Source organism: Nipponia nippon, unplaced genomic scaffold, assembly GCF_047370975.1.
Source record: "Nipponia nippon isolate SJK-2023a ecotype South Korea unplaced genomic scaffold, ASM4737097v1 scaffold_1, whole genome shotgun sequence".
Taxonomy (NCBI): domain Eukaryota; kingdom Metazoa; phylum Chordata; class Aves; order Pelecaniformes; family Threskiornithidae; genus Nipponia; species Nipponia nippon.
The window spans coordinates 154,332,572-154,360,121 of record NW_028262290.1 but is presented as its reverse complement, the minus strand read 5'-3'; the positions used below and the strand labels follow the sequence as shown (position 1 = coordinate 154,360,121).

General features: G+C 33.9%; 1 protein-coding gene across 3 annotated transcripts in view; it reads left to right on the top strand.

Moving 5' to 3' along the window:
- Window positions 1-27,550, top strand: part of PFKP (phosphofructokinase, platelet) — a 46,663-nt gene that overhangs the window by 5,625 nt on the left and 13,488 nt on the right. For 2 of the 3 annotated variants that reach the window (XM_087778716.1, XM_087729581.1), the window contains exons 3-17: window positions 3,165-3,238; window positions 10,319-10,396; window positions 12,679-12,868; window positions 15,393-15,558; window positions 16,298-16,342; window positions 16,441-16,549; window positions 17,005-17,100; window positions 18,503-18,595; window positions 18,966-19,091; window positions 19,696-19,760; window positions 20,474-20,543; window positions 22,971-23,117; window positions 23,984-24,054; window positions 24,487-24,574; window positions 25,507-25,659. In XM_087778716.1, coding sequence (XP_087634842.1) covers window positions 3,165-3,238; window positions 10,319-10,396; window positions 12,679-12,868; window positions 15,393-15,558; window positions 16,298-16,342; window positions 16,441-16,549; window positions 17,005-17,100; window positions 18,503-18,595; window positions 18,966-19,091; window positions 19,696-19,760; window positions 20,474-20,543; window positions 22,971-23,117; window positions 23,984-24,054; window positions 24,487-24,574; window positions 25,507-25,659 — 1,571 coding nt within the window. The remainder of the gene's footprint in view (window positions 1-3,164; window positions 3,239-10,318; window positions 10,397-12,678; window positions 12,869-15,392; window positions 15,559-16,297; window positions 16,343-16,440; window positions 16,550-17,004; window positions 17,101-18,502; window positions 18,596-18,965; window positions 19,092-19,695; window positions 19,761-20,473; window positions 20,544-22,970; window positions 23,118-23,983; window positions 24,055-24,486; window positions 24,575-25,506; window positions 25,660-27,550) is intronic. The other variant, XM_087778726.1, reaches the window with a different exon arrangement.

The following is a 27,550-nucleotide window of genomic DNA, read 5'->3' as shown; positions in this document are numbered from 1 at the left end:
CCTTTAAAATAATTTAGAGAGTTCTGCAGTACTGTTTGTAACCCTGCTGTGAAAATTATTGGTTTCAAAGACAATTGAATAGGCAATATCAAGAAGGACAGTAAAGTATCAACTCTTAAATTAATTTCAGACATTATGTAAAGCCGTGTAAGTAGTTGCAGATTACTTAATCTTTTCTGAGTCCAAAAGACCAAAATAAATCTTTTCCTCTGTCAAAGACTTTAATGCAAAAGCAAGTGGTAATTCAGAAAGATTTTAAATAATTCCTACATTACAAAAAAATACTGGTTTTACTCGTGGCTTTCTTTTGAAGCTGCTGTTTTAATCCTGTATGTTTATCAGGCTATATTTATTCTTCAGGACTAAATCTGTGGTTAACCCAGTAAATCTTTTTCAGTAATAAGTATATAATTACATTTCATAGTTATTATGGCAATTCACAAATACTATTGTAAGACTCCACAATTAATCAAATATAGTAACATTTTGTTAGACAAGTTCTACAGAGACTTCATGAAATTCTCTGTATTTACATACTTGAATCACTGCAAGCAGTGTATTCAGATTTAGATAGCCAACATGTAAAAGTCTAAAGCTTCAATGTTTTACGTGTGTTTTGTAGATATCAAATTATAACATCCTTCAGTCCTCAGCCCTTCTGAAATGTAAGGCACTTCTTTAGGAGCCTGCTGATAAACACCCAAGTCCTTTTTCTGTATAAAGAGATGAAATACACATCACCAAATAATAATAAAATCTATGTTACATAACTTATAAAGTTACAGTGGTGGTACTGAGAAGATGCTTTCTGTCTCTAATTTGTGGGTTTTTTCCTGGGCTTTTGCCCTTTTTTGGAGCAGATAAGTTATGAATTTTACCAATTTTTCATATAAGACACATGGAAACTGGAAAGTGCTCACTAAGAAAGTATGTGGCTGTGTTGTGAATATATTCACATGGAAAGAATGGATTTGTCATTTTGAGAAATAAATGCTTATATTTTACTCTGTTTTAGAAGCAGCACGAATATTAAGCCAAACCAATATTTAGCCAATCAAGACTAATTTATACATAATGAAGGTATAGCAGATCTGGACAATGAGAACAGAGTTCCTACCCTTCTTTAAAATACACTGATTGAGAGGTACATACTAAAGATAAAAAGCTAGGATACGTGACCAGTAAAGCAGAAATGTGAGCAAGAAACAGACAAAAGACAAGTATGTATCTTTGGTAGACATGTGAATATTTATATTTAATGTCTTCCTATTTTATTAAATATTTATTTTTTTCTGACAAAACTATTCTGCTTTAGCCTGTTTGGATCACAGACACTTTTTTTAATTATTCTAATTAGATGGTTGGAATACAGAGACTACTGCTGAATCAGGCACCAGTGTCTTTATAACTGAATGTATATTAGATACCTGAAACAGTCTTAGTGTTTCTTCTCAGGTGCCAAATGGGAGAGGTGACAAAGTTGAACCTCAAAACCGGAAGATTCTTAAAAGGGAAGCTCTGAGTAGTCCTCACCCAGTGAGGATGAACTTTTTCCCTTCAGAAAATGAACCTTTTAGCCACTCTTCTAGAATTCTGCAGCCAGATGGATAATATAAAAAGTTGTTCTTCTCTCAAAAAAAAAACCCTCCACAAACAAACAATGACAACACCCCCCCCCCAAAAAAAAAAAAGAGAAAACTCAAACTACCAAAAAACCTCCCTACCAACTAACAACAAAAAAAACCAACCTCCCACGCAAAATGTTGTGCATTAAGAGAAGCAAGCTGTGGACTTTGATGAAAGGAGTAGCTTGTGCTTATGTCTTCCCTGTTTTAATCTTAAGTAATATCTATACAAACAACAAAAGCAACTTTTGATTTTGGCAAACTTAATTTTTTGTTTCGCATTGGGCAACATCAGGGACTTCTCTGTATGTTCCTAAGCAATAAATCTTTGAGAAAACCTCAGTCTCATTCTTTATTCAGACAGGTGAGCTTTTATAGCTCAGTATTTTTTCCAATAATGGTGGATATTGTAGGAATAGATCTTTACGGCTTACTGTGTTGCGGGTTTATATATTCTAGTTACTGACTCTTTACATCTCCAAATAGGTGAATGCTTAACACCTATGTTGAACAGCAGGGCTGACCTACTACTTTTTGTATTAAGTGAGACAGATTTGGAGAATCGGTGCCCAGTATTTTGGATCGTCACATTTCTGGCATCCCTTTTCAACTGATGTGCCGAAGCTATTTCCTTCAGTGTAGCCTAACTACTACTTCTGTCCTTATGCTTTGCATAGTCTCTCGTGTCTGTTTAAGTGGTATGGAAGCAATTAGTTTGTTACTTTTGGGATCTTCATGAATAATGAGTAAGGTATCTGAAGGGATGGGTTATAACAGAAATTCATTTGGCTCATGTAGGGGGACGAGTGGAACTGTCACTGTTGCTCAGGAGGTTAAGCGTTTGACCATTGGACTTAAATGGAAGATTTTACATTAGTATAATTGATCAGATGTCTGTGAGCAGAGAATTCCAATGTGAGCTTGCAATTCTAGGAAGCAAAGAGGTATTTAGGCACTTCTCTGCTAAATGAGTCCATGCAGCACTTCTTGTGTTTAATTTACTGCTTTTTCTGTCTCTTTACATGGGCACCTGTCCATGGATGGGCTCCATGTCAGGCGCTTTGGCTGTGCTCCCCACAAAATACTGTGTATACACCTGTGTTACTTTGGAAAGCTCAGGAAAAAGAACTGTTACAATATAATTTCTTCTTTGAAGAAGTTAAATTTTAACTGGCTGAATGTTTTACATTTCGAATAGAAAACTAATCATTATTATGAAATGAATTTACTTTCTGTTTCTGGTTTAGTAGCTGTTACTTTTACAATGCTGTTTTACAATCAGCAGCAATTTAATCTCTGATTGAGACACATACTGGCATCCACATAGTTATTGTAACAAAGCAAATAGTTTTGCACTCTTCATATTCATGGACTGATTGCACTGTCATTAAGCAGATTTCTGTTTTAATAGATGCTGATCATTGTCTTTCTTTAGGAATGAATTAATGTTTCCTTTTTTTTTAAAGACATTGAAAATTTATAGTATACAAAAAATATTGGATAACCTATAACAACATGATTTTTGCTTTTTCTTCCCAGGTATGAATGCTGCTGTGCGCGCAGTAGTACGCATGGGAATCTATGTAAAAGCCAAAGTGTATTTCGTTTATGAGGTTAGTTTTTGTTTTATTCATTCTGTATTTGTCTTCTGACTGTACTTAAGTTTTTGTGGAAACCTCATGGAGAGTGAATAGTATAAATTAAAAAATGTGGTAGATGTCATTCCCTTTCATCATATCAACGTTTTATTTAATATTTTTTAATTTTGTGGAAAGTACTTTTTACAACGTATATTCTAAAACTATTTCAATTAAAAGTAATTTTTTAAATGTATGGAATTCTTCATGTGCCACCAGAAGCTTGAAAATACTGAGAAAACAAGAGATGGTTGTCACCCAGCAGTGAGCTATGTATTTGTGTACTTGTTAGATGTTTGGCCCCAAATATTGTACTTTATAAATACCTGCCTAAACCTAGTTAAACTACTAATTCTTAACCCTTTGACTTTCCCCAATCCATTTTCCTGTGGTATGATAAGGATGTGCCATTACCCTCATTTCACAGATTACACAACTTGTTTTTGATCAAGAGTACTGTCAGGCTGGTGCCATCTTCCCTGGCTTATAGGCAGAAAGTTGTAACTGGAAAAACTCCAACCAACAAACAAAAAAGACCCCACCAAAAAACCTGCACCATCAGTAGTGTGTCCAGATGTCAGAATTTTGTGGTTGAAGCTTATGACTGCATGTACATGAAGACTGTTAACTTCTAGAACAATTATTTGAAATGAAAAAATGATGAGACAAGTTTAATGTAAATGCCAAAATAATACTATACATGTATGTCTTACTGGAAGACTAAGTTATAGTTAGACTTCTGCCTGAAGGACACTTTCATTTCTTATAAAATTTGCAGATTAAACAATACAGTAAATGTATTTAGCAAGAAGTAAGTCCATTCATGCTGGAACATGTCCAGAGGAGGGCAACGAAGCTGGTGAAGGGGATAGAGAACAAGTCTTATGAGGAGCAGCTGAGGGAGCTGGGGTTGTTTAGCCTGGACAAGAGGAGGCTGAGGGGAGACCTTATTGCTCTCTACAACTACCTGAAAGGAGGTTGTAGCGAGGTGGGGGTCGGTCTCTTCTCCCTAGTAACAAGCGACAGGACGAGAGGAAGCAGCCTCAAGCTGCGCCAGGGGAGGTTTAGGTTAGATATTAGGAAAAACTTCTTCACCAAAAGGGTAGTCAGGCATTGGAACAGGCTGCCCGGGGAAGTGCTTGAGTCTCCATCCCTGGAGGTATTTAAAGAACGGATAGATGTGGTGCTTGAGGACATGGTTTAGTGGTGGACTTGGCAGTGGTAGGTTAACGGTTGGACTCGATGATCTTAAGGGTCTTTTCCTATGATTCTATGAATTCCTGTACAACTCCTTAGATGTTTGAGGTGATGACAAATCATAATAAACATTTGATATGCAGCAAAACTTGGTAGGCAATATTCCTAGCAAAATGTGATTTTAATGTTTAATATAAAAATACAGAGTACTAGAGTTCATAGAAGTGCTAGGAAAGTACTTTGGTTTTAGTTTTGCATATGCGAAATAAACAATTTAGCTTTAGAAGGTAGCTATTTATCCATTCTCTTTCTGTGTCTGCTTATTCTATAGTTATTTACTAAAGAGATGTGAAGTATATTGAAATGCAAATAAGCAGAGCACTGTGCGCCAAAATTCTTTTGTACTACTGTGCTACAGCAAGTAGCTCTGAATACTTAGTGTGTGCTAATTACATGGCAAATCTCTAGAATTCCTTCAGTGTTCATCTGTTTTGTAGGCTTGCTGAAATGGGTCAGATACTTTTGTGGAAATAAGGAGGGTTTTTTGGCTGTCTTTAAAGGTCAGAACTTGGAATTTTATTTTTTTTTTATTTATGTTTAACTTAAGAATTACCATCTTCATAGTTCATCTTACATACAGTATGTTTACTTTTAAAAACTGTTTTGAATCACAGAGTGTATTCAATGATAAATTTCTGGAGAAATTTGAATATTTCTGTTTTTCTGAACTTACCAAAATTGCACTATTTAAGTTATCATGTTTCTCTGTTAATTGTTAAGAGTTTGCCAGTGTGAAGTCACAGACATTTCTGAATGAAAATGGATTGTAAAAATCAAGTCAATGTTGGAGTTTTGAGTTTCCATTATATATTGTCATTCTGTCTTCATTTTAACAGTGTAGTCTGGGAGAAAAATGCACATTTCACTGCAAATATGGGTAATAGCTCTGAAAGAGATCTTTGCTTCTAGATTAGTCCATTCAGTCCTGTGTTTCAGGAAGTACTGAATGCTAAACTTTTTTCCTCTCTGACTCTGTGTTTATTAAACTATGAAGTCAGTTTTCTTTCACAATACATATAAGCACTTCAGAGAAACACTGTTGCAAGCTTTGAAATGAAAAATCTATTTAATTTCAGCACTTTGAAATAGGAAACAGATGCAGGTGACAAATGTAGTGGAAGGTAAAAACCTTAGGGTAAGACTTGTCACTAATGATCCCTATTATAAGCCTTTGCCTGATGTATACAGAGGAGATGTATTTTTGTATATACTTGAAGTAATTTTATTTAATACTTTTAATAAGGTCCTTCTAAATTACAGTTTATCAAATGCAGACTTCTGTGTGTTAAGCAATGAGAACAGTGTATTTTTAGCCTACATTTTGAGTAGATATTCTAACTGGACACACATAGGTCAAGGTGAAGTGATACTTGTATTGAAACTACTCTGAAAAACTGAAGAAAAAACCTGAAGTGGCAACATCTGAAAGGTGAAAAATGTTATCTTATTTGAAACCAAAAATGGTGTCAAAGGTTTCAGCCTTTTCAAGCCTACTTTGCTCTAGTTGTCATACGCTCTTTTTCTCCTGTAACTTTCTCTGACATAAGAACTTTTTTTTGCACTGTAAATCTATCTGTCTTCTATAATTGTCGCCAAAACTAGCTCCATATTCTAAGTAAAAAACCCCTCTGTTTTCCTTTTGTTTCCTAACTCCATTTTGCTTCATTTTGTGATGAGAGATTGCTAAGATAAATAAATAAAAAATGGCCATGAGCTAGATACAAGTAATTTTCTAGCCTTTTTTAAGCTGGGTTTACCAAAGCCCAAAGAAGGAAACAGTTGGATATTGGAATTCATGGGCCATTTGGACATACTTCTTAATTCATTGAAATTAGCACATTTGAAAATTTTGCTATTAATTCATGGAAACAGTGCTTACTCTATCCAGTTGCCATAGTTTACTATTTTATTAATGTTAACATCTTTTAGTATTTAATTTTAGTATATAAACACTCTGTAGTCACCCTCACCAACTAGCATCACATTATTCCTCAAATCTACCCCAATCTGAATTAAAATTTGAATACCTATGGACTTATTTCACTCATGCTGTGAAAATCTAGGAGATGGAAGTACATGTAAAAGTACCAGGCTCCTCAAGAGGCTGTTTTACATTTTTTCACTAATCAGAAGTGATTTAAGTTGGTTTTGGTTTTTGTGTTTGGTTTTTTTTTGTTTCTTAATTGAGAATGAGAAGAAAAAGTGATGCCTCTCAATTATGGCAATTCATTTTAGAAACTGAGGTCTTTAATATAATATAATACAAATAACCTGCCCTTTTTCTAGGATTGAAGCACATAGTTCCCAGTGGATGCGTGCTCTTACTACTATGCTATGGAACTTTTAGATTCTTCATCTTGATTAAGAATCTTTTTCTCAAGAGGCCAGCATTGGAAATGCAATGGTACGGCAGTCACGGATTTCTGTGAGGAAAACTTCATGTCTTTTATGTGGTGGTTTGTGCACTCAGTGATGCTAGTGTTTTACGTTGTTGAGCAATAGCTAAAAAAGCTCAGTAAGTAAACTTAAATAACTGTTAAAGCCCCAAATATCTCGCATGTAACATATCAGAAGATGGCTTGTTCTTTTTCAAAAACTTTTGTTTGTAGAGTTAAGACTGGAAGCAAGGTTTTCTGTCTCAGCCACTCCCTTCAGGAGTTACAGTGTGTATATATATGTACCCTGTGAACATATGACCCACAGAGACTTCCTCTTGTTCATCTTTGAATATTCAGATTTTGGGCAGAGGAAGGAATAAGCATGAATTGGGGCTGATCTTCAAGTATAGTCCTTGCTGTATTTTGACAGTTCGCTTTTTTCCATTCTTGCCCCATAGTTTTAGTATCTTAGTATCCAAGCTGCTATTTTTAGAATCTAAGTAAGATTTTTTTTTTTAAATGTAAATCGACAGGTTCTCTCTTTTTATTAAGGTCTGTATTCACATTTGCCAGTAATTTTTAGTAACCAGACAATTGTAACAGTGTTGAACTATTTGATAAAGTATTTCAAGTTAAATTCCACCTTTAAAATGGATTGTCCAGTCCCCAAGTTAGCATCAGTGTTTAAATAACTAAAATGATAAATGGAAATCATGACCATTACTAATACTTCAACTATAATTGGTTGTCTTTTTTTCCCTATAGCTTTTCTAGAAAGCTGTTTTAATTCTATGGCTTTTGTATCTCTTAATGGTATAGAAGAGCAGCGTGGAAATTCTAGCTACATTGTTCAGAGCTGGCTTACATACGCTACTTGGCAAGCAGAACGGAATTAGGAAAAGCTAATGTTACAGCTAAAATGGATCAGGCCTGTTCCAAAAGCTCCCTGTCCTTACCTTGTAGTGGGATGAATTGTTAATACAGCCCCTATTCTGGCTTGTCTACACGGAGAAAGTAGAACCAATGTGGACTCCTGACCAGAATGCATGAATTCTTTCTACTTTAAAGATGCATGGTGCAGGGGTCTGTCATAGCTCAGCCTTAGGCTAGCTGTAAGGTGTTTCAAATCTTAGAGACAAAAAAATTTCAAATAGTAGTTTATCCATTTTCTTTTCCCTGTGTTTAGATTTGTTAATAAAATACAAATTGGGAATTTTCATCCATGAATCTCATGATATATATATATAATTATGTATATATTTATTGTATATAATACTTTCTTGGATCCGCTTTCTTTATTTTTCCTCTCAAATAAAAATGGGAGGTGAATGATTGGAGCAAATATGTGAACTGTATATATTTTTGTCAGCTTGTAGTAAGGCTTACTATAGTCAGTGTTACAAACTGAGTTAGGATGCAACATATCACTATTCTTTCAGAAATATGAATCTTTGTGTTAGTGTAGTTGCCAGTAGGAACACTGATAGGAAAAGCTTTCAGTCCATTACTGAGTGATATAAGGAAAATCAGATTCTTTGCTTTAAAAACAAAAAACAAGCAAACTTGTGGTAAGTGAACTTACTCATTTATTAGTCTTCATCAAGCTCAGTTGGATCCACTGGAATGTTTCTGTCTGAAGATCTTTGCACTTTATCTGAGAAAGATTTTTATTTTTTTTCTTTTTTAAGTTGATATGTAGATTGAGCATGATTTCTATTCCAACTTGCTCTGATTTTGAAGGAATTGTTTAAATAATGTCTTAGCTTCAAGTCATTAAGTGTATATATTAGTATACAAGACAGTATGTGTATACATTAGGTACATATCAAAGTTACCTGGAGAGTGTACAAAATATTGAAAAGATCTGTTGAATGACAGAAACTAGAGACATGGGTTGTTTTCCACCTACCTGTTTTTTTACTATTACTTGATCATCTTGTATGTAAATTCATTAGTCAAGTCTCACTGAGCAGAAACTTCTACGCTTTCCCCTTGGAATCTGTACTAGAATCCTAGAAAGCTTAATTTGAGTAACTTGTACTTTTGCCGAGTCCAGGTTATCTTTATATTCTTATCCTATCATGCTAGTGAGGGACTGCAGGTATGATATAGTATTCATATATTATATGTGGCTTTTTAAGCCAGTGTAGGCTTAGTACATTTCCAAGTTACCGCTTACTGGATAAAATCTACGTGTACTCTGGATCGTGCCAAAGTAAGTGTCTCCAGTTTATAATGTCAGTTTAGCTGTCTTCTAAACTCCCTTCTATTTCTAGTTCCACCTGATTTATTATTGAGAACCCTAAAACTAAATATGTACAGTCTTGCAAAAACTGCATACAGAAGAAAAGTTAACTAATTGTTCCTCAGCATGATTATCCATATGTACATGTAATCTAAAAATGGAGACATAAACATGGTCATGTTTATTTTTGTTTGGTGGTTTTTTGTTTGTTTTCTTTAACCTAGCATGTTTTTTTCCCTTTGGACTTGAATAAGTGTCAAAAAGTTGAATGGTAACTCCAGTTTTACTCCGGTGTCTGTATCAGTTAGGTTTTTCCAGGTTAGAGCTTTGCTGTGTTTTCTTCTTTTTTTCAAATCAGTGTTCACAAAATCACCTAATGGAAAAGAATCTGTAATTGTCACTATCTTTCTGCTAGTATTTATGCAGAAAGTTAATAAAGCCAGGGATAACAAAACCTTTCAGCTGCTCACTGGATAGTTTTCCTTCTTTCAACGAAGTGTAGTTCTTTCTATATTACAGCATGCATTGGTTTCTGAAGACCATTTGAGTTAAGATATTAAGGATTTCTTAAATGCATCACTAAAAGTTGTATTTTTCTACTCAATTTATTTCATCCATTTATTGTAACTGCGTCCAAAAAAGAATAAAGATTATGTGACCTGATTTCTTGTTCCCTTATGTAAAATTTTTGGTTATTGCTCTTTATTTTGTTTTGCTTATTACCTACCTTGGGGAAAAAGTATATAAAGTGTTACAAAGTTAGAGATTTTTCAAAAATCATGATCTCAGGCTGAGGTTATGTTTTTAGGAAGCGCATCTTATAATGCTTTTCAAAGTTCTTCCATCTTTGTAGTTTTTAAAAAATAACTGAATATTTATTCCGAAGAAAGGAGAAATGCATTGCCATTCTGGTTTGTAAGCTGTGTAATATGTGTAAAGTGTTGCTTCATCTTGAAGTTGTCTTTGGAACTGATCTTTTAGGAAGAGGGTTTGTTTGGCTTTTTTCCCCCTAATGTGATACCTGATTGAATGTTGTTTCATTTAAATGGAGTATTTTTTTATTCTGTGTTTTTAATTACTTAAAGTTGCATTAAAGTACACAAGGTGAGTATTACTGCAGTGGAAATATTACACAACTTTTCAAATCAGACTTCTGAAATACTTTTTCTCTTTCAGGGTTACCAGGGAATGGTTGATGGAGGTGATAATATTGTAGAAGTTTCATGGGAAAGTGTTTCGAGTATCCTGCAAGTGGTAAGTGTTAGGGGTGGGACCCAAACCCTCTCTGTTTAAACAGGGAACCAAAATTCTAGATCCAGGCAACCACTGTAATTATGGATTCGAATTCTGTGATGACTGAGTGACCAGCACATACCACTTTTAGCAGAGCCTGATTTCTACAGCATGGATGTTTGACGCTTTCTAAAGATCTTTGTGTCGTCTTGTATTTGGTGCACAGAAATAATCTTGAAAACCTTTGTCCTAGATTTTCAACGTTACATGTCATTAGCCTCCTAAAGCCATATTGACAAGCCTATATTTAATAAAAAGACATTATAGGGCAAAAATATGAAACAACTCTGTTTAGTAAGGCAAGTGTTTTCTTACGAAACCCTGTTGGCTTTCTGTGTACGTGGATTTAGAATTATAGTAATGGGTGTAATTACAGTACAGTTCTCGAGAGCTTAGATAATACCAGTGACTTGATCTGTACATTTATATTACAACGTTCTGCAAGGTGGCCATTTGGATCTCCTCACACTTTTCCTCAGCATGGTAATATTGTCACCTCTTCCAGAGCAGATGCTATGTTTGGCGAAGAGGCCTTACTGCTTGCCAAGCTTTCTGAAAACTACCTGCAGGTGAAGCGTGGGTTTCTTTGGAGCTTTCTGTAAAGCTAATATAATAAACATAAAGCAGTTAGCAGAGAGAAAAATAGATTTTTTTTTTTGTTTTTTGTTTGGTTTTTTTTTTAATTAACAAATACCCTGGAATAGTGTGAGATACTTTGTCTGCATATGTTTGGTTTTTTGGTTGTTTTTTTTTTAATTCCCTGTCTGTCTTGTAGAATCTGTAATCTTATGATTAAGGGAAAATTGAGATGTCATGGCCAAGCCACACAGGAGTATAGGCAGGAGCAGGATGTAGGTACCCTATATATGTATATAGCATATATATGATAAGAATAACACCTTTCTGATCCTGATTGCTAGGAATTCAACAGACCAACAGTGAAGCTGAGGATGCATCTTAAAGAATGTGTTTAGTTGTTTTGATAAAAGATTGTTCAGCCCAACCTATATTTCCGTTTAATCAGAACAAGTTGTAGTACATTGTTTCAAATACATAGTCTCTTTTCCACTTACAACTATGTTTTTTTAAGTATGAAAATGTCTAGTTTAGTCCTGATTGATTGTTATTTTTAGAACTTCTCCATGTGTACACGTCTACTTTTTTGTCTATGGAGAAAGCTGAACTGCTCCAATTCCACATTTTTTTTCTTCCATTGGCAGCTGTTGTATATTGCAACAAAAATGGTAAAATAGTGCCTAGGACTGGCTTGAGAGCCGAAACACCTATTGATAGGGCAAATCAGTACAGCCTCTACAGATCTGAACTCAAATTTAGATTGGCATGACTGATCTATAAGTATGTGTATATATATATAGATATATATAAAAGTTAAAGTGAAGGAAATGTTTATGCAAAAGTGAGGTAATCATCTCCAGATTTGTTTGCAGGAAAAAAAAATGGTTTTGCAGTCTTAATTTTATTTTTTACTGTGACAATAAATAAGGCAAAAATTAGACTTTTCTTCAGTGACTGAACAACAATAAACACAGAAGATATGTAAATAACTTGTTTTCAGCAAGATGCCTAGCAATTTTCAGTGACAGGGCACTTCAGTCTTTTTTGAAAATAATGACTTCCATTTTTTGAGGAAGGTCTTTAAATTATATTAATAAATACAGCAGATAAATTAATAAAACAGAAAATGTAACATTAGTCTGATCTATACGGCACTAAATGTGCATGCAGTTCTTTCCGTAATTCTGTGGAATGACAATAAATGCTAATTTTGAGCTTTAGGGATACAACTTTTTTGTTATTGTTTATGTATTTCATTATATTAGGGGGAAAATGTCACGCTTTGAGGCAAATTCATCTAAATTCTTAACTACTTAGTGTCATATCACTTTTACTATTGTCATCACATGTAAGTAATAATTACCTAATTAATTAGAATGCTACTGAAATTAATCCCAAATCATTTAACATTTTCCTTCAAGAGTAGCTCTTTATCAGTCATTTTTGAGCGTTTTTTCCCTTTCCCTGGTATGTGTATCCACTCTTGAGAATCCTGTTCTTTCCCGCAGGTTTGATAATTCTTTGTTTTTTCATTACTTTTTACTCACTGTAAAATTAAAGATGGGGGTTATGCTACAAAATAAGCATTCATCATTAATCCATCTTAAAAAAAAAATACAGTAAAATACTGGATTATAAACTAAAACTGTTCTACTTCCTTTTTCTAGGGAGGTACAGTTATTGGTAGTGCACGCTGCAAATCCTTTCGTACCCGGGAGGGCCGCTTGCAGGCAGCCTACAACTTGGTTCAGAGAGGAATCACTAATCTTTGTGTGATTGGTGGAGATGGTAGCTTAACTGGTGCCAATCTGTTCCGTGAAGAATGGAGTGGACTTCTAGAGGAACTGGCACAAAAAGGTAAGTTTGTGTTTAGACCCTCTAGACTTCTAGTCCAATCTCCAGGGAAGTTATGTACTCTAACTGTACACACACAAACTATATCCAGAGGATGTTTCTTAAGTTCAAACATCAAATGCATGCATTCTAAGAAATTACAGGGTTCTTCATAAAGTAATAGTTTTTGATTTCTGTACATCCTCTCTTATATACCATAAAGGTTCAAAAAAGCCAAGTAAATTACTGGGCAACTGAGTGGCTTTTTTTCCACCCATTATGAATAATTTTCAGGGCCTGAACTTTGAAGCTTCTGCTTGAAAAGCCCTTTGCCCTCAAATCCAAACTGAGATGGTAATTCCTTTCCTACAACAGGCTACACACTTGGTTGTTATTAAATTATGATGCTTTCCTGACTATATGTCACTATTTGTTTAAGACCAGAACATTAAGTGGCTGTTGCTAAAAGTGCATCCAGCTCAGTACTTGTCTTCCATAGCATCCAAGAGAATGTATAGGGAAGAGTAAAAGAACAGAACAAGCCTAAATAATGCTGTGGGGATGCTATATGTTATTCATAATATATAAATACTCTGATAGGTTTCATCCATTTCTGTCTTTAGGACTTCCTGAACCAGATGCTGTTTAGCAGTCTTAATGATTTTCTCTTCCATGAATGTATACAGTCTCCTTGAAAGCATACAGATTTTTGCTGAAAGCATTGTGTAGCAAGGAGTTATACAGCTTCACTGAATGATGAAGATTGTGAAGAATATTCTTCTGTTTATTTTGATCCTGCTGGCTTCTAGTTTCATTTGATGTCCTACAATTTTTGTGTTAGAAAAAACAGTGAATGATCACTCCTGCTTCCTCTGCATGCCACTCGAGATTTTACAGCTGTCTTATTTTCCCTTCATCATCTCTTTTTCTAGATGGAAGAGTCCTAGTTTGCTTAGTTGTTCCTTCTATGTAAGTTCTATACCTTTGATCATCTTTGTTGCCCTTCTCTGAACCTTTTCCAGTTCTACCATGTCCTTTTTGAGGTGGGGAAGACCACAACTGCACCCAGTATTCAAGATGAGGGCAAACCATGGATCTACACAGTAGTATAATGAACTTTGTTTTGTTCTCTATTCTTTTCCTAATATTTTCTAATATTTTGATTTTTTTTTTTGACTGCTATTGAACACTGAAGCTGATTTGTTAATGAAAACAGCATTATTATATTATTATGCTGAAAATAGCACTATTTTGTTTGTGATGTTAGGGTACATTTTTCATGTGTATTAGTTTACATTTATCTACAATGAATTCCATCTGATACTTTACTGCTCACTGTGTCTTGCTAGTCGTCATCTTTTCTTCTCAGACACTCCACACCTTTAGAACCCAAACAATTCAGTTTGATCAGTAAACTTTGGCACCTTACTGCTCATTCCCTTTTCTAGGTTATTGCTGAGTATGTTGAACAGCACAGACCCCTGTGCAACAACTCCATTGGTTATCTTCCTCAGATACAAGAACTTGCATTTACTACTGCCCTCTGCTTCATATTTTTTACCCTCTGTTTCACATTATTTATTCTATGCAAAAGCCTTCTCTCTCATGCTGTGGCTACTAAGTTTCCTCAAAATCCTTTGAGGACAGACCTTGTCAATGGCTTTTTGGAAATCTAAGTAGAATATGTCAACCAGATATCCCTTATTCATGTGACAGTCACCTCTGGAACTCTAGAAAAGGTTTGTAATGCACGGTATACATTCATAGAAAACATTTTGAGTCTTCTTCAGAATGCTGTATTTGTCTTTATGGACATTAGTTATATTTTTCATTATGGTTTCTACTATTTTCTCTAGTATAGACATTAAACACACTGATACATAGTTCTTGAATACCATATTAAAAATTTGGCATAATATTTACTACCGTCACATCCACAGATACTAAGATAGTTTTAAGCACTGAAGTGCTAAAGTATTTCATCCTTGAGATCCTTTAGAACTCTTGGATGATTCAGCATTTTCACTGATGTCTTGGGAGGCACAGACTAAGGCTTAGAATAGGAGCTTTTCTATTCTATTTGCTTATTAATCATGAAATCAGAGCCTTTCAGTGTTGCAGAAGAGAAGTCTTCAAAAGTTTATGCTGGTTTTTGGTTGTTTCCATATGCCCATAATCACATGCAGTTTGCATCCTTTTACTTCTTTGTTGCAAGTCATACACTGAGACTACAATTTGAATGCTATTGTTTAAGTCCAAACCCTCAATTTTAAGGTTGGTTACAAAGCTTGATAATCTGTTGACACTGAAATGGACTGAAAAGCTCTTATTTCCTTCCTTACTGTAAGGAGTTCTATGCAGGATTCTTTTGTTTGGTTGTTTGATTGGCTTTTGATTGTAGTTTTGACTAACCTTGTTACCTAAAATATCTAAATATAATTTACTTTTTGGATATTTTTAATTTACAAAAGTAGAGCACCCAAGCAATATGTTTAAAATGTTTTAAAAAAAAAATCTTACAACTCTTTCTTTGGATATTTCTTTACAGGAAAGATTGATGAAGAGGCTGTTAAGAAATATGCTTACCTTAACATTGTGGGAATGGTTGGATCCATAGACAATGACTTCTGTGGCACTGATATGACCATAGGTACTGACTCAGCTTTGCACAGAATCATTGAAGTTGTGGATGCCATCATGACCACTGCTCAAAGGTAAATTGTGCATATTATAGAAAACTATAACAAATATACAGTTGTTTATGCTTCAGATCTTAAGTTTCCTATTGCTGTACAATAGTGGAGGATGTAAGTTAATTTTAAATAGAAGTTAGGTAACTGGTATTTGTAATATTTTTACAGTGGCAATAAAAGCTCTTTTTGGCTGCATCTTTAAAGTGTCTCAGTTTTCTTTTTTTCTTAGTATGATGTTGTCCCATCATTCCTGTCATGGCGGCACTTCAAGCATCTGATTGTAGATGCTGCATCAGGTTTAGGGGCAGGCTTTGGTTTTTTAGTATGTTTTTAGTCTTTCCCAGACATACTGTTCTAGAGAAGATCCAGACACACTTTGAATAGTACAAAGTGGCATCTGTTTGTATGTAAGCTTTCCCTAGGTAAAATTTAAGCAATTAAATTATTTATATATTTTTTTAATACAGCTATATCATTACAGTTCTTAACTATGGGTCTGCATCATTTACATTTCTAATAAATGTTAACCTCTTCTCTCCTAACTGCCCTTACGTGTTTTAGAAGAAAGTAGTAGTGAAAATGAATTATGCATTGGAAGAATCATAATTTTAAATACTTTGTTTAATATGGCCTTCTATTTTGCTAATGAATTCTTGTTTGGTAAGCATGGTAAATGCAGTTTATTTCCTGATATCAGGTTCTGTTGGACTGGATTTCTGAGTTGCAGTATTACAGTTAATTTATTTTCTTATTTTTACAGCCATCAGAGGACATTTGTTCTGGAGGTTATGGGGAGACACTGTGGGTATGTATTGTCTTCAGCAGTTTGTCTCATACAGATATAATTATGTAAGATCAAGAAATCTGAACCTTAAATGTCTAATCATTTGTTATGTTTATTAGGTATCTAGCTCTTGTTAGTGCCTTAGCCTGTGGTGCAGATTGGGTATTTATTCCTGAATACCCACCAGAAGAAGGATGGGAAGATTCAATGTGTGTTAAGCTTTCAGAGGTAATCTATTACTATGTTTGGGATTCCCTGATGTCTTTGCAGATGTTTGTTTGAAAACAGTGATTTATACATGTGATCAGGACTTTCAGTAAGTCTTGCTTCTAGTGTCACAGATAGTGCTTTTTGATCTTAAACAGTTCTTTTCCTGCATTGTGCAATTGTTTTGAAGAATTATATGACTTACTCTAGGGAATACATAAAACTATTTCTATATAAGCAGTGTGTGTACCTTTCCTCATTAATTTGAAATAAGACATTTCACTTCATCAATGAAAAGATCTGTATGAAAATAAAATGTGTGAGAACTCTGAAGTGGTTAAGTGTAAGAAATATTTCCTCAAGAAATATTTCCTCAAATCCTAGCAGCTTAATGTGTAGCACTTGATTATAAAATTGTGCTGTAAATTTCTTTCAGTTTCTTTATTATATGGATGTGCTTTTTATTTTTATTATAGAATCGTGCACGAAAAAAAAGGCTCAATATTATTATTGTAGCTGAAGGAGCTATTGATTGCCACAACAAACCTATAACGTCAGAGAAGGTTAAGGATGTAAGTGTCAACATCCTTACGATGCACTTTCTGTTTTGTTCTTAAGATGGGGCTTGTTACTAACATTAATATTTCTGCACAGTAAATCTGTTCCTGTAAAGTAGCTTATTACACAGCTTTCTGGTTGTATTTTATATTTGTGCTTTATTATCTGAATCTGTAGTCCACTTAAGGAGGAATTATTTCAGTGGCTGTTAATTAGAACCTTTTCTCCTTGTAAAATAAGATAACAGTCTACTTCATGGGTAGAGAGTCTGATATCAGCTCAAATCAGTAATTATAATCCTAGTTTACTTTATATTTCTTGTAAAATTTTAATAATGGTATGTCTCACAGTGAAATAATACTTTGGACAAAGTCTTGTCACTTTTTTCTAAATGTTGGCTTTGCCAAAAATTTCCTTGGTGTCTAAGATTAAGAAAAACTTCTGAGTTGAAATGATTCTGCTTTTCTTGGAAAGGGTCCCATAAGAAAATAAGTTGAAAAATAGTCATTGGCAGGAAGGACCTATGACCCTTTGACTTTACCTGGGGTTTATCTGTGACTATGAAGTTTTGTTTTCCATAACTGTCAGTTTGAGCGTAATCGTTGACTCTTAATTCAGAATTGCAGTTTTACAAAGTAAAATTTAGTGCCAAGCAGTGTTAAGTGTACATACAGCAGATAGCTATTATGCATTTGTGGAAGAAACATTACTTGCTTGCTACAAATTTCAGCCAGTTAAAACATTCAAAAACTGTTAATACCAGGGATAGAAGATTTTGTAAATAACTTGTAAATGCTTTATGGTATCCATTACTTATTCCTAACCTTATGTGCTCACTGAAGATGTATTAATAAAAGATGTCTTTCTGTGACTTTAGATTTGATATGTAACAGAGGAAATGGAAAGAAAGTCTGACTGAATGAAATAGTTCTATTATTATAATTTTTACTGCAAGTTTTAAAAGCCTTGTCAATTAAGGCTAAAAGTCATCTTCACTCAGAATCTTTTGGGATGTGTAATCTTGCACATAGATGTAATGTGGAATGAATAAAATACTGTAATTGAATTTCTTTCAAGTATTGTAATTATAATGTTTAGACCTGTTTTTATAAGGCTGAGGACTGTGCATAATGAAGCCATTATAACTGCATTTAAAGCATTGCAATCTAAGCCACTGTTTTGCCATTAATAACTAAAATGTTCCTTTAGATTAGGAACCTGGAGTTTAGTTCTAGGTTAGGAATAAACTAAAGACTGGCTTAACTTTTATAGTGTTATCATTACTGTTGACATACTAATGTATAGTATATGTAGAATTTCATTATTCCAATAGCATGTAAAGCAGAGTAATGCTAACACATCCGTATATAAAATAATGATGATAATAAACCCACTATATTTTGAAATTCTTTGCAGCTTGTGGTTCAACGGCTCGGTTTTGACACACGGGTAACTATCTTGGGTCATGTGCAAAGAGGTGGCACCCCTTCAGCTTTTGACAGAATTTTGGTGAGTGAACCTAAAATAATTACTCGTGGCACCACGTGGTACAACTACAATTTAATTATTTATTTGGGGGTGGGGTAGTTCTTTACCTAATTAACTTGACAAATGCAATTACTATCTCACATTATCTGTCTCAATAGCTCAAATTCAGAATAGTGAAGCACTTTGTGTAAAGGAATCTATATTAGGATTAAAAAGCAAAGCTGCGAGAACAATTGTCCATACTTAAGAGTATTAAACAGCCTGACATTTTCACCTACCAAGGAATAATTAGTTTCAGTTAGATTTACAGAGGAATCTTGGCCATTTCTGTGATTGGAAGCCTTGTGCTTTTAAGTGCTTGCTTGAACATTCAAACATTTTCTATTTTCAGGCAAGTCGTATGGGTGTGGAAGCTGTGCTTGCCCTTTTAGAAGCTACTCCAGCTACCCCTGCCTGTGTCGTGTCTCTGTCTGGAAACCAGGCTGTCCGTCTGCCTTTGATGGAGTGTGTGCAGATGGTGAGTTTCTGGCAAAATGCCAATTTATAGTTATTCATTAACTACAACAGACCACTGTGTACAGTAACTGTCTGTTGTCATTAAAACACTGATGAGAATGTGCGCAGCCATTTCCCACATTTGGGAATAATGAACTTCATGCGTGTTCTCTGTGCGTTATTATTTGCGAACTACCAACAAACAAGAAATATATATATTTTTAATTTGTTTTAAAATTTATTCTCAGATCTTCTCTTTTTATTGCTACAACAAATTATTCAGATGCTTGGATCCATTTACACGTCATACACAAGAGTCAGGTTTCTGCAGTAAAACTGCTCAGCTTAAACTGAAAAAATGAAATGCAAAATAGATACATAGATTTTTTTTTTTTCTTTTTTTTCCTTCCCCAGGAAGGCTTTAGGTGTCTGCTTCTACTTTGTTCTTCTCCTGCCCACTGTAATTTAAGCTATGATAAGAGGTAGCTCATAAATTAATGAAATGTCAATATTTCTTTTTTCACTTTAGAAAGCTATTTCAGAATAATCTATTTACTGAAATATATTACATAATCAACTTCCTGTGTTTTTTAAACATATTGAGTAATCAACTTGTTTTTTTCAAGACTCAAGAAGTCCAGAAAGCCATGGATGAGGGAAGATTTGTTGAGGCTGTGAGGCTTCGTGGAAGGTATGGCCAATAACTTGTATCAATTTATTTGCTCTAGAAAAGCTGAATTGCTCTGCTGTTCTGCTGGCACTTGACATTTTATTTTAAATAATTTAATATCCATATGGTTTTATGCATTTGAGAATAATAGAGGAGACACAAGAAGAGTTGCTTAAATAATTGAAATTCTTTTCTGCATAAAAAGATGCAAAACAAAGAAAACTGTAGTTCAGTACTGTGTCAGGTTAGTGACTGCTGCTAGGATAACTAGTCACAAAGAAAAGAGCTGCTGCGTTGTATGAGCTGACTGGTAGCAACCACATGTTTGTTTATTCAAGATTTTGAGGCCAGTCCTGTGAGCTTGTTTGTAAGTAGCTGGTAGTTTTCCAACAGTAATGTTGGAGGGAGACATTCTGCACTCTTATATGTCAACAGAGCATTTTCTGTTCCAAGTAATTTGATAATAAAATGCTTCATCACCAATCTAGAAAACTCACTTGCCAGCTATATAGTTATTTTATGTTTTCTCACTATTACCTTACAGGATTGAATATTATCCAGTGTTCTCTCATTTCCAGTTTTTATTGTGTTTTGTATTTGTAATAACTTTGGTCCAAATAACCTGTTTTTAAAAGTTTCTGAAATATTCAGGTGTTTCTTTAAAATAACTATGAGCTGAAAAATTTACTATTTTATTTAGCTTATTTGCTGATCTTATTTACTTATTTATTTAGGAGCTTTGAAAACAACCTTAACACCTACAAATTACTGTCGCACAAAAAACCAGATGCCGAGCTTCCAAAGGTAAGGGGCTTTTTGAGTGTGCAATGCATGTCTGCTTTTGGGGTATCTTAACAAACAGTGTTTTTCTTCTTCTCTCCCCCTCATCCTACCTTAATACTCTCTTCAAACTTATGCCATAAGATATTTTATAAAATTAGTTAAATATTACAATAGCAGAAAGGTGCTTGCAACACACAACTTCATTCTAATAATAATTAACATTTTTTTAAAGTGAAATACCATTCTAACTAGAAAATTTCCTGCTAGACAGTTTCTTTCTCTCTTGGATATATGTGTGGTCCCAATTGCTATAGTGTCTGGTCCTAATAGTTAGTTATGCGCTCTGTTCCCTAACATGGAGAGAAGGGAAGGTGATGTAATCATGATTTAGAGTCTAAAAATCTCAGGATAAAGAAGGCAGATTCATTATAAAAGAATTCCTTTTGGAGGGCAGAAATGCTCAAGAACAGGGGTAAGTCCAGGAATTCATGCGATGGAATAGTGAAGACACATGCATCACGTTTACCTGATCTAATAAGTCACTGTGCATAGTACAGCAGTGGACATATAGTTGTTCTCTTTGTAGTTTGTAAGTTGTGTATAAGAGGAAATTTGGATTTATTAGGAAGTAGACACTAAATGTTGTGTGCAAACAAATTTCAGACAGGATTTTTTTGTTTTCATTAATGGTTTGCTGAGTAATTCTGGTTTTGACCGTAGTTGGTGACTATGTCACCTCACTGGTTAATTCCTTTTTTTAATTGTGGTTTGTGATGGTTTGTTACCTTATTTGCATGATTTTATTACTGTCGTGTTTTTTTAATTTATTTTTTTTTAAATTCCAATTACATATGTGAGTAATGATTAATAGTATCTCCTCTATTATTGAGGAGAAAAATTGCATTAAAATAGGAAAAGTTCATTTGAATAGCTGACATCTGTTTGGAAATTCTACAGATAGCAAGTAACATAATCACAACTAGCCATTTTAGTTGACAAAAATTACTGTGTAATATGTCATGGAAAACTTCACACAGTAAATGCTCTGCTTCAGCAGTGTTGCTGCACACATATATTTTGCTGCTTGTGTTTCCTTTGCGTTTTTCTACAATCCATTGATTGTGCCAGAGCTAAAAAAGAAACCACATACGTTCTGGTTTGGGTCTTTTCTTTTTTTTTCTTTTTTTCTTTTTTCTTTTTTTTTTTTTTTCTTTTTTTTTTTTTCTTTTTTTCTTCATTTCTTCTTTTCTTCTTTTCTTTTTTTTTCTTTTTTTTTCTTTTTCTTTTTTTTCTTTTTTCTTTTTTTTTCCCTTGCTTTTTCCTTGCTTTTTTCCTTGCTTTTTTTCTTTTTTCCCTGTTTGTTTGGTTTTTTCCTTCTTTTTATTTTTTTTTCTTCTTTTTTTTCTTCTTGTCTTTCCTTATTTTTCTTGGAAGAGATTCCATGATCATTACCTAACAACTGTTATGTGTTTTTGTTTTGTATTTCCGTCTTCCAGGATAAAGCTAATAACTTCTAGCTCTTGGGCAGTAGCAAATTGTTACAATTCTGTCATGTCAACAGTTATAAACAATTTAAGGTCATCCAGCTGACCTAAAGCATGATGAATTTTAGTGTACAAGCTCAGGCTGTCAAGTTTTCTTGCATTTTGCTTACATAGTTTGCTACCATTTAAATTCTGTTTACTAAATTCATACAGAGTGGTTAAACTTTCCCAGAGGTCAGGCATGTAAAGTTTTAATTCTTTACTTATATTTTGCTCTCAGTATTAATTTAAAAGTTGTAAAAATAAAACAAAATTAATAAATTTCAGTGCCTTCTTCATTTTTTGGTAATGGATTATATTTTTATCTGTTGTAAATGAACACTTATTGATGTCAGTGAAACTGTATTGAGCTATACGAGCTGACTGTTCCTTTATCAAAGATAGTGGCCTGTGATGTATCTGGAAATAAGCCTTCCATTTCAAGGAATACTTCATGTACAGAAGAAGTTTATCGTGTGTTCCGCTTTGTGTGGTACTGATGATATACACCTAACTGCTATGGTGCTAGAATCAATTCCTACACTTTTCTTGCTATTTTGGGTGTCTTTGCAAAAAAACTTGAAACATGAAACTGGTTGAATAATGCAGAGTATTTTACGTTTCTTGTACCTAACAGAGCTAGAATATAAAAACCTGAGTAACTTAACCTGCAAACCAAATGAAAATGTGATAAAGTCTTATTTAAAAACAAACATTCTTTTTTTAAGCTGTTTGTTTCTATGTGATATTCTGCAAATGGGGAAATATGTGTATGTATCTTCTAGTTAACTTTAAATTTTGGATGGTTTTAGGGGCTTTGAAATTTCCTTTCCTACATTCCAATATTTAACAACTGTGTATGATGGACAAATTAACCGTGGTGTAGAAATTAAAGTGCTTATTAAATACTATTTTTTTCTTGCAGACTAATTTTAATGTGGCAGTTTTAAATGTTGGTGCCCCTGCAGCTGGAATGAATGCTGCAGTGAGGGCTGCAGTGAGAGTTGGCATAACTGAAGGCCATAAAATGTTTGCCGTCATTGATGGATTTGAAGGTTTTGCTAGAGGGAAGGTCAGTATTACATGTGAGGATTACATAGTAGTATGTACCCCATCTCACACCACCACCTTTGTTTATGTTCTTAGAAGGTATGTCCTGTCATAACTGTTGTGGGAACTGATTCTGTAAGTTCTTTTATTTCTTAAGGATATATAAAACCCAAATTGTATTTCTCAATTATTCAAGTCTATAGATTAATTAATCTTAAGTATTGCCAATCACATGCTGCAGAGCTACAAAACTAGTTCAGATGACTCCTACCTACAAATTTTGGTCAATGTTTAGCATATGGTAGGTTTTCCACAGAATAACAGAACTGCTGATTCTGTGCAATGAGTTGTTGCACCTGTGCTCCTTCCCTATTAGAAAATTTGCAGTAGTGCTTGCTGAGGGAGAAAGCTTCCCCCCCGCCCCCCAGGTGAATTAGATTCTTATGTTCCCTTGTTGTAAATGTTAAGCATCAGCTAGTATACTGAGGAGAAACTGGATACAAGACTTCGGATTTCTACGCTTAGCTGGAGCCATAGGTCCCAAAACTAACTTCAAAGACCTAGTTTGAGAGTTTTGTGTTTCACATTCAGTAGGAGAGGATGTGAAAACAGGATCATGATATGAAGCAAGGAGGCAGGGTTCATCATGATCTGGAGGAAGAAAGAACAAATAGACAGAATGGAAAGGGATTGGTAAGAATTCAAGAGACATTAACTTAACCTCTTGATGCTGTTTTCTTTCTTTGCCAAGTTCATTTTTGGTGCTGTCTGTGCCCAACAACTTGTTCCAACAGCTTTACATTAAGTAGTACATGGTGTTTGCCACATGTCAAGAGAAGTAATTGGATAATTACTTAACAGAATCTCCTTTTTTACTTTTATTCAAAGATAAAGGAAATCAGCTGGGGAGATGTTGGAGGCTGGACTGGTCAAGGAGGATCAATTCTTGGTACAAAACGGTAATGTCAATATTTTGCCAATTGATATGATGGATTCTGATATTTTGTATAACCAGTATATGATTCCATGTTATTTTCCTTCCACAGAATGTTTTAAGTCCTGATTTTTTTTTTTTTTCCTTTTTAAATCGTTACATTCCAATTTGAGTATCTTTATAGTACTGTACCAGCTCTGAAGAGAGAATGAAAATGGGAGTCAGGGCCTCAACTTAAAAATTTCCTGGGGTACTTACACTTAAAATTATTGCAAACCTGTAGTTTCTTTACAGTTGACGTGATTCTTACTGGTTCTCAGGAAGAATTATTTGTATGGATAAATATGTAAAATGAAAAATATTGCATTACCTGCTCAGTTTACTGTTTCACCTTAGTAATTGGTTCTTATTGCTTCAGAGTCTGTAAATTGGTTTGTTTTTTTTTAATAATTTTTAGTACTCTTCCTGCAAAATATTTGGAGAAGATTGCTGACCAGATGCGCACTAACAACATTAATGCCCTTATGGTTATTGGTGGATTTGAGGTACATTGAAATGTCCAATTATGTATAAGTAGAGTAGAATTCCTAACAAAAGGGATAGACCTTTTTTTTTTTTTTTTATTTTAACCCAATCTTCATGTAAAATTCATTTGGTTATAACTATATTTGATACTACAGAAATAGCATTTAGGATGAGAAGTATTGTCAAGTTCAAGAGAAGTATTGTGGAAAGTTGACATTCAAGACAGTAACTAGTAACTAGTAAATGGATAAATAAGGTAAGATAGCATGACAGTATTTTTGTATTAAAAAAAAACCCAACACTTCAGTAGTGCAAATTCCCATCTATACTATATCAATACTTAGAACATACTTCCACAAGTAATTGCACTGTGGTCCCTTATTTAAGCCGCTCTTTCTCACATAGTACATTTCAAAATCTGCAATTGATCTAGAGAAATATTTTCTTTTTTTTCCATATTTCATGTTCATTTCATTTTACCAAAATAATAAATTTTTTGAGATCTTGATTCAGGAAAGTATGTTGCCAGCTCTTCCTAGAGAAGAACATACTTATTGCTTCTTGACAAGGAATGAATCATCCACTTTTCCCAGCCTGTTAGACGTGGCCCTAGTTCAGGAATATTAAGATTTTAAATGAGCAGTAACAGTACCTGAAGATTGGGGAACTAGTTTGCAGTACGTTTGTGTTGTACAAAGGACTTTTTTATGTCTAAATTATATAGTCCCTTAAAAATGAATGTTCTATTTATTGTTTGTTTTCAAATGTGTACCTGTTTTTAATGCTTTCTTTTTTTTGTGTGTGTTAGATTTTAGTGGTTCCTTAATGCTTTGACTTGCTGAAGTGTGCTGTGGTAGAAATGGCTCCCCCTGTGGCCCTTTCCATTTTATTATTCCAACTTTGCCCTTATTTTATTCATCCTAATTTTTCACCCAATGCCTGTGCCCAACAGGCGTACCTGGGACTTCTGGAATTGTCAGCTGCCCGAGAGAAATATGACGAATTCTGTGTTCCAATGGTTATGGTTCCTGCAACTGTATCCAACAATGTACCGGGTTCAGATTTCAGCATTGGTGCAGATACTGCTCTGAACACTATAACTGATGTAAGTCTATTCTGGTGTGTGCGCTTACTAACAAAGCAGTTCTGGTTAAAACTGACTAAATTGGCTAGAACTGGATATTTTTATAGACCAGAACTTTGGAAATGTAATCTGGAAAATGATACAGTTACTTGATATAGCCACATTCATGATACCTGTTTTAAAAAGAGAAGCTTTAGGATCCCAAATGCTTCCATTAGGTTTCAACTGAAACTACAATGACCTGTAAATTTGTAAGCTACAAAATAAGACGGCATATATCTATTGTATATGGAAGAAAGAAACATAAAGCTAATACTTGAGGATCATTTGATGCACTGTAGAGGAAAAAATCCCTATTATATATAAAGTATCAGTATACCCAGCTGTAAAAAACACTGAGTGAATGTTGTTCTGTTCAGAAAGAGATCATTGTTTATGTATGTAACATTTATTTCTCTAATAGAGAATGCAAGATCCATATTTCTCTAATAACAGGAATTGCATGTATTCTACTAATAAACAGATTTTACAAAAAAAAGAATTAAGAAGTATTTTTAAAAAAATCAAATCCAGAAATATGATGTAAATTAAAAATGGATCAATACTACATGCAGTTGGATAGAAAGAGCATTGTCAAACACCACACAAATTAAATTGTTAGGCATGCACATTTACAGTTCATCTGAATCACTTAAGAAGCATTAATCCATCATACCTCTACTAAGAATAGCAATTCTGTTCCTATATATTCTGGTACAATTTTGTCTGTGAAACAATAACAGTAACATTACACTTCCTTCCATTTTTTTTTCTTTTCAGCATAATCTATGGATACATATGTATCGCAGATACAGTTGCAGAGTGTCCATAGTTTAAAACACAGCAAAGACCTAATAAAGCATTTGTATTCAAAATTGAATTTAAATTTTCACTTATAAAGAAGAAACAGAATTATTTCATAACTTGCTTACTGAATTACAATGAATTACCATATTATATTACAAGTTCCACTTTATGATTTTTGTCTCCAACTATGTTGAAGCCAGAATGTGGAATTTTTTCACTGGTTGTACATACTAAACTACATTTTAAAATGTGAAAAATAACAAGCATGGTGCTCATGTAAAGTGGGAAAACAATTTCGAGTTGCTTTTGAAAATGAAATATCAGTTCTTCTATCACTTAGATGTATTTGAAGATTTTAATAATGATATTATTTTCAGAAATTTGAAGGATTTCTCAAATGCTATCAACTTCAAGAGCACTAACATAATTTTCACCTGTTTTTGTTTTTTACCATGCCAACATAAATATTTTTATCTTCAGCAAAATAAACCCTTCAGTTAGGAAATTTCAGTTTCCTTAACTATTCCCTTGAACGAGACTGTAAGTTAACTAAAATTTATCTTGAACGTATTCTTTATAGACAACTTAGGTTATAAATGTTGATGTTTCCAGTTCTGGTCAATAAAAATATCTCTCCAAAATGATCGATCACAAATTAAGGTGAGTAAAATGATTGTGCATAACACCTACTTTTCTTCTTTTCTTTTCTTCTTAAGCTTTGTTTACCTAACTGGCTTCTTTTTATAGGTTATTTCAGGTAGAGTGGGATATATCACAGCCAGTCAGTCTCTTTCTCGTTGTTGTTATGTTTTGCTTTATACTTAGGTTTCTAGATATCATCCACCTTCTTTAGATAATAAAATGTCAGTATCTCCAAATTTTCAATGCAGTAGTTGAAAACTTTTCAAACTGATATTTTTTTACTAATAGCTTTTGTCTTGTTTTTGCATTTTATGTTGCCTAAATTTTTCTCTGAAATCAATATGAAATGTTATGGCTTTGCAAGATTTAGATTCAATTCAATGGCAGATTAATTTTTTTTGGGGAGGAAGGAGCAGACTTTTGT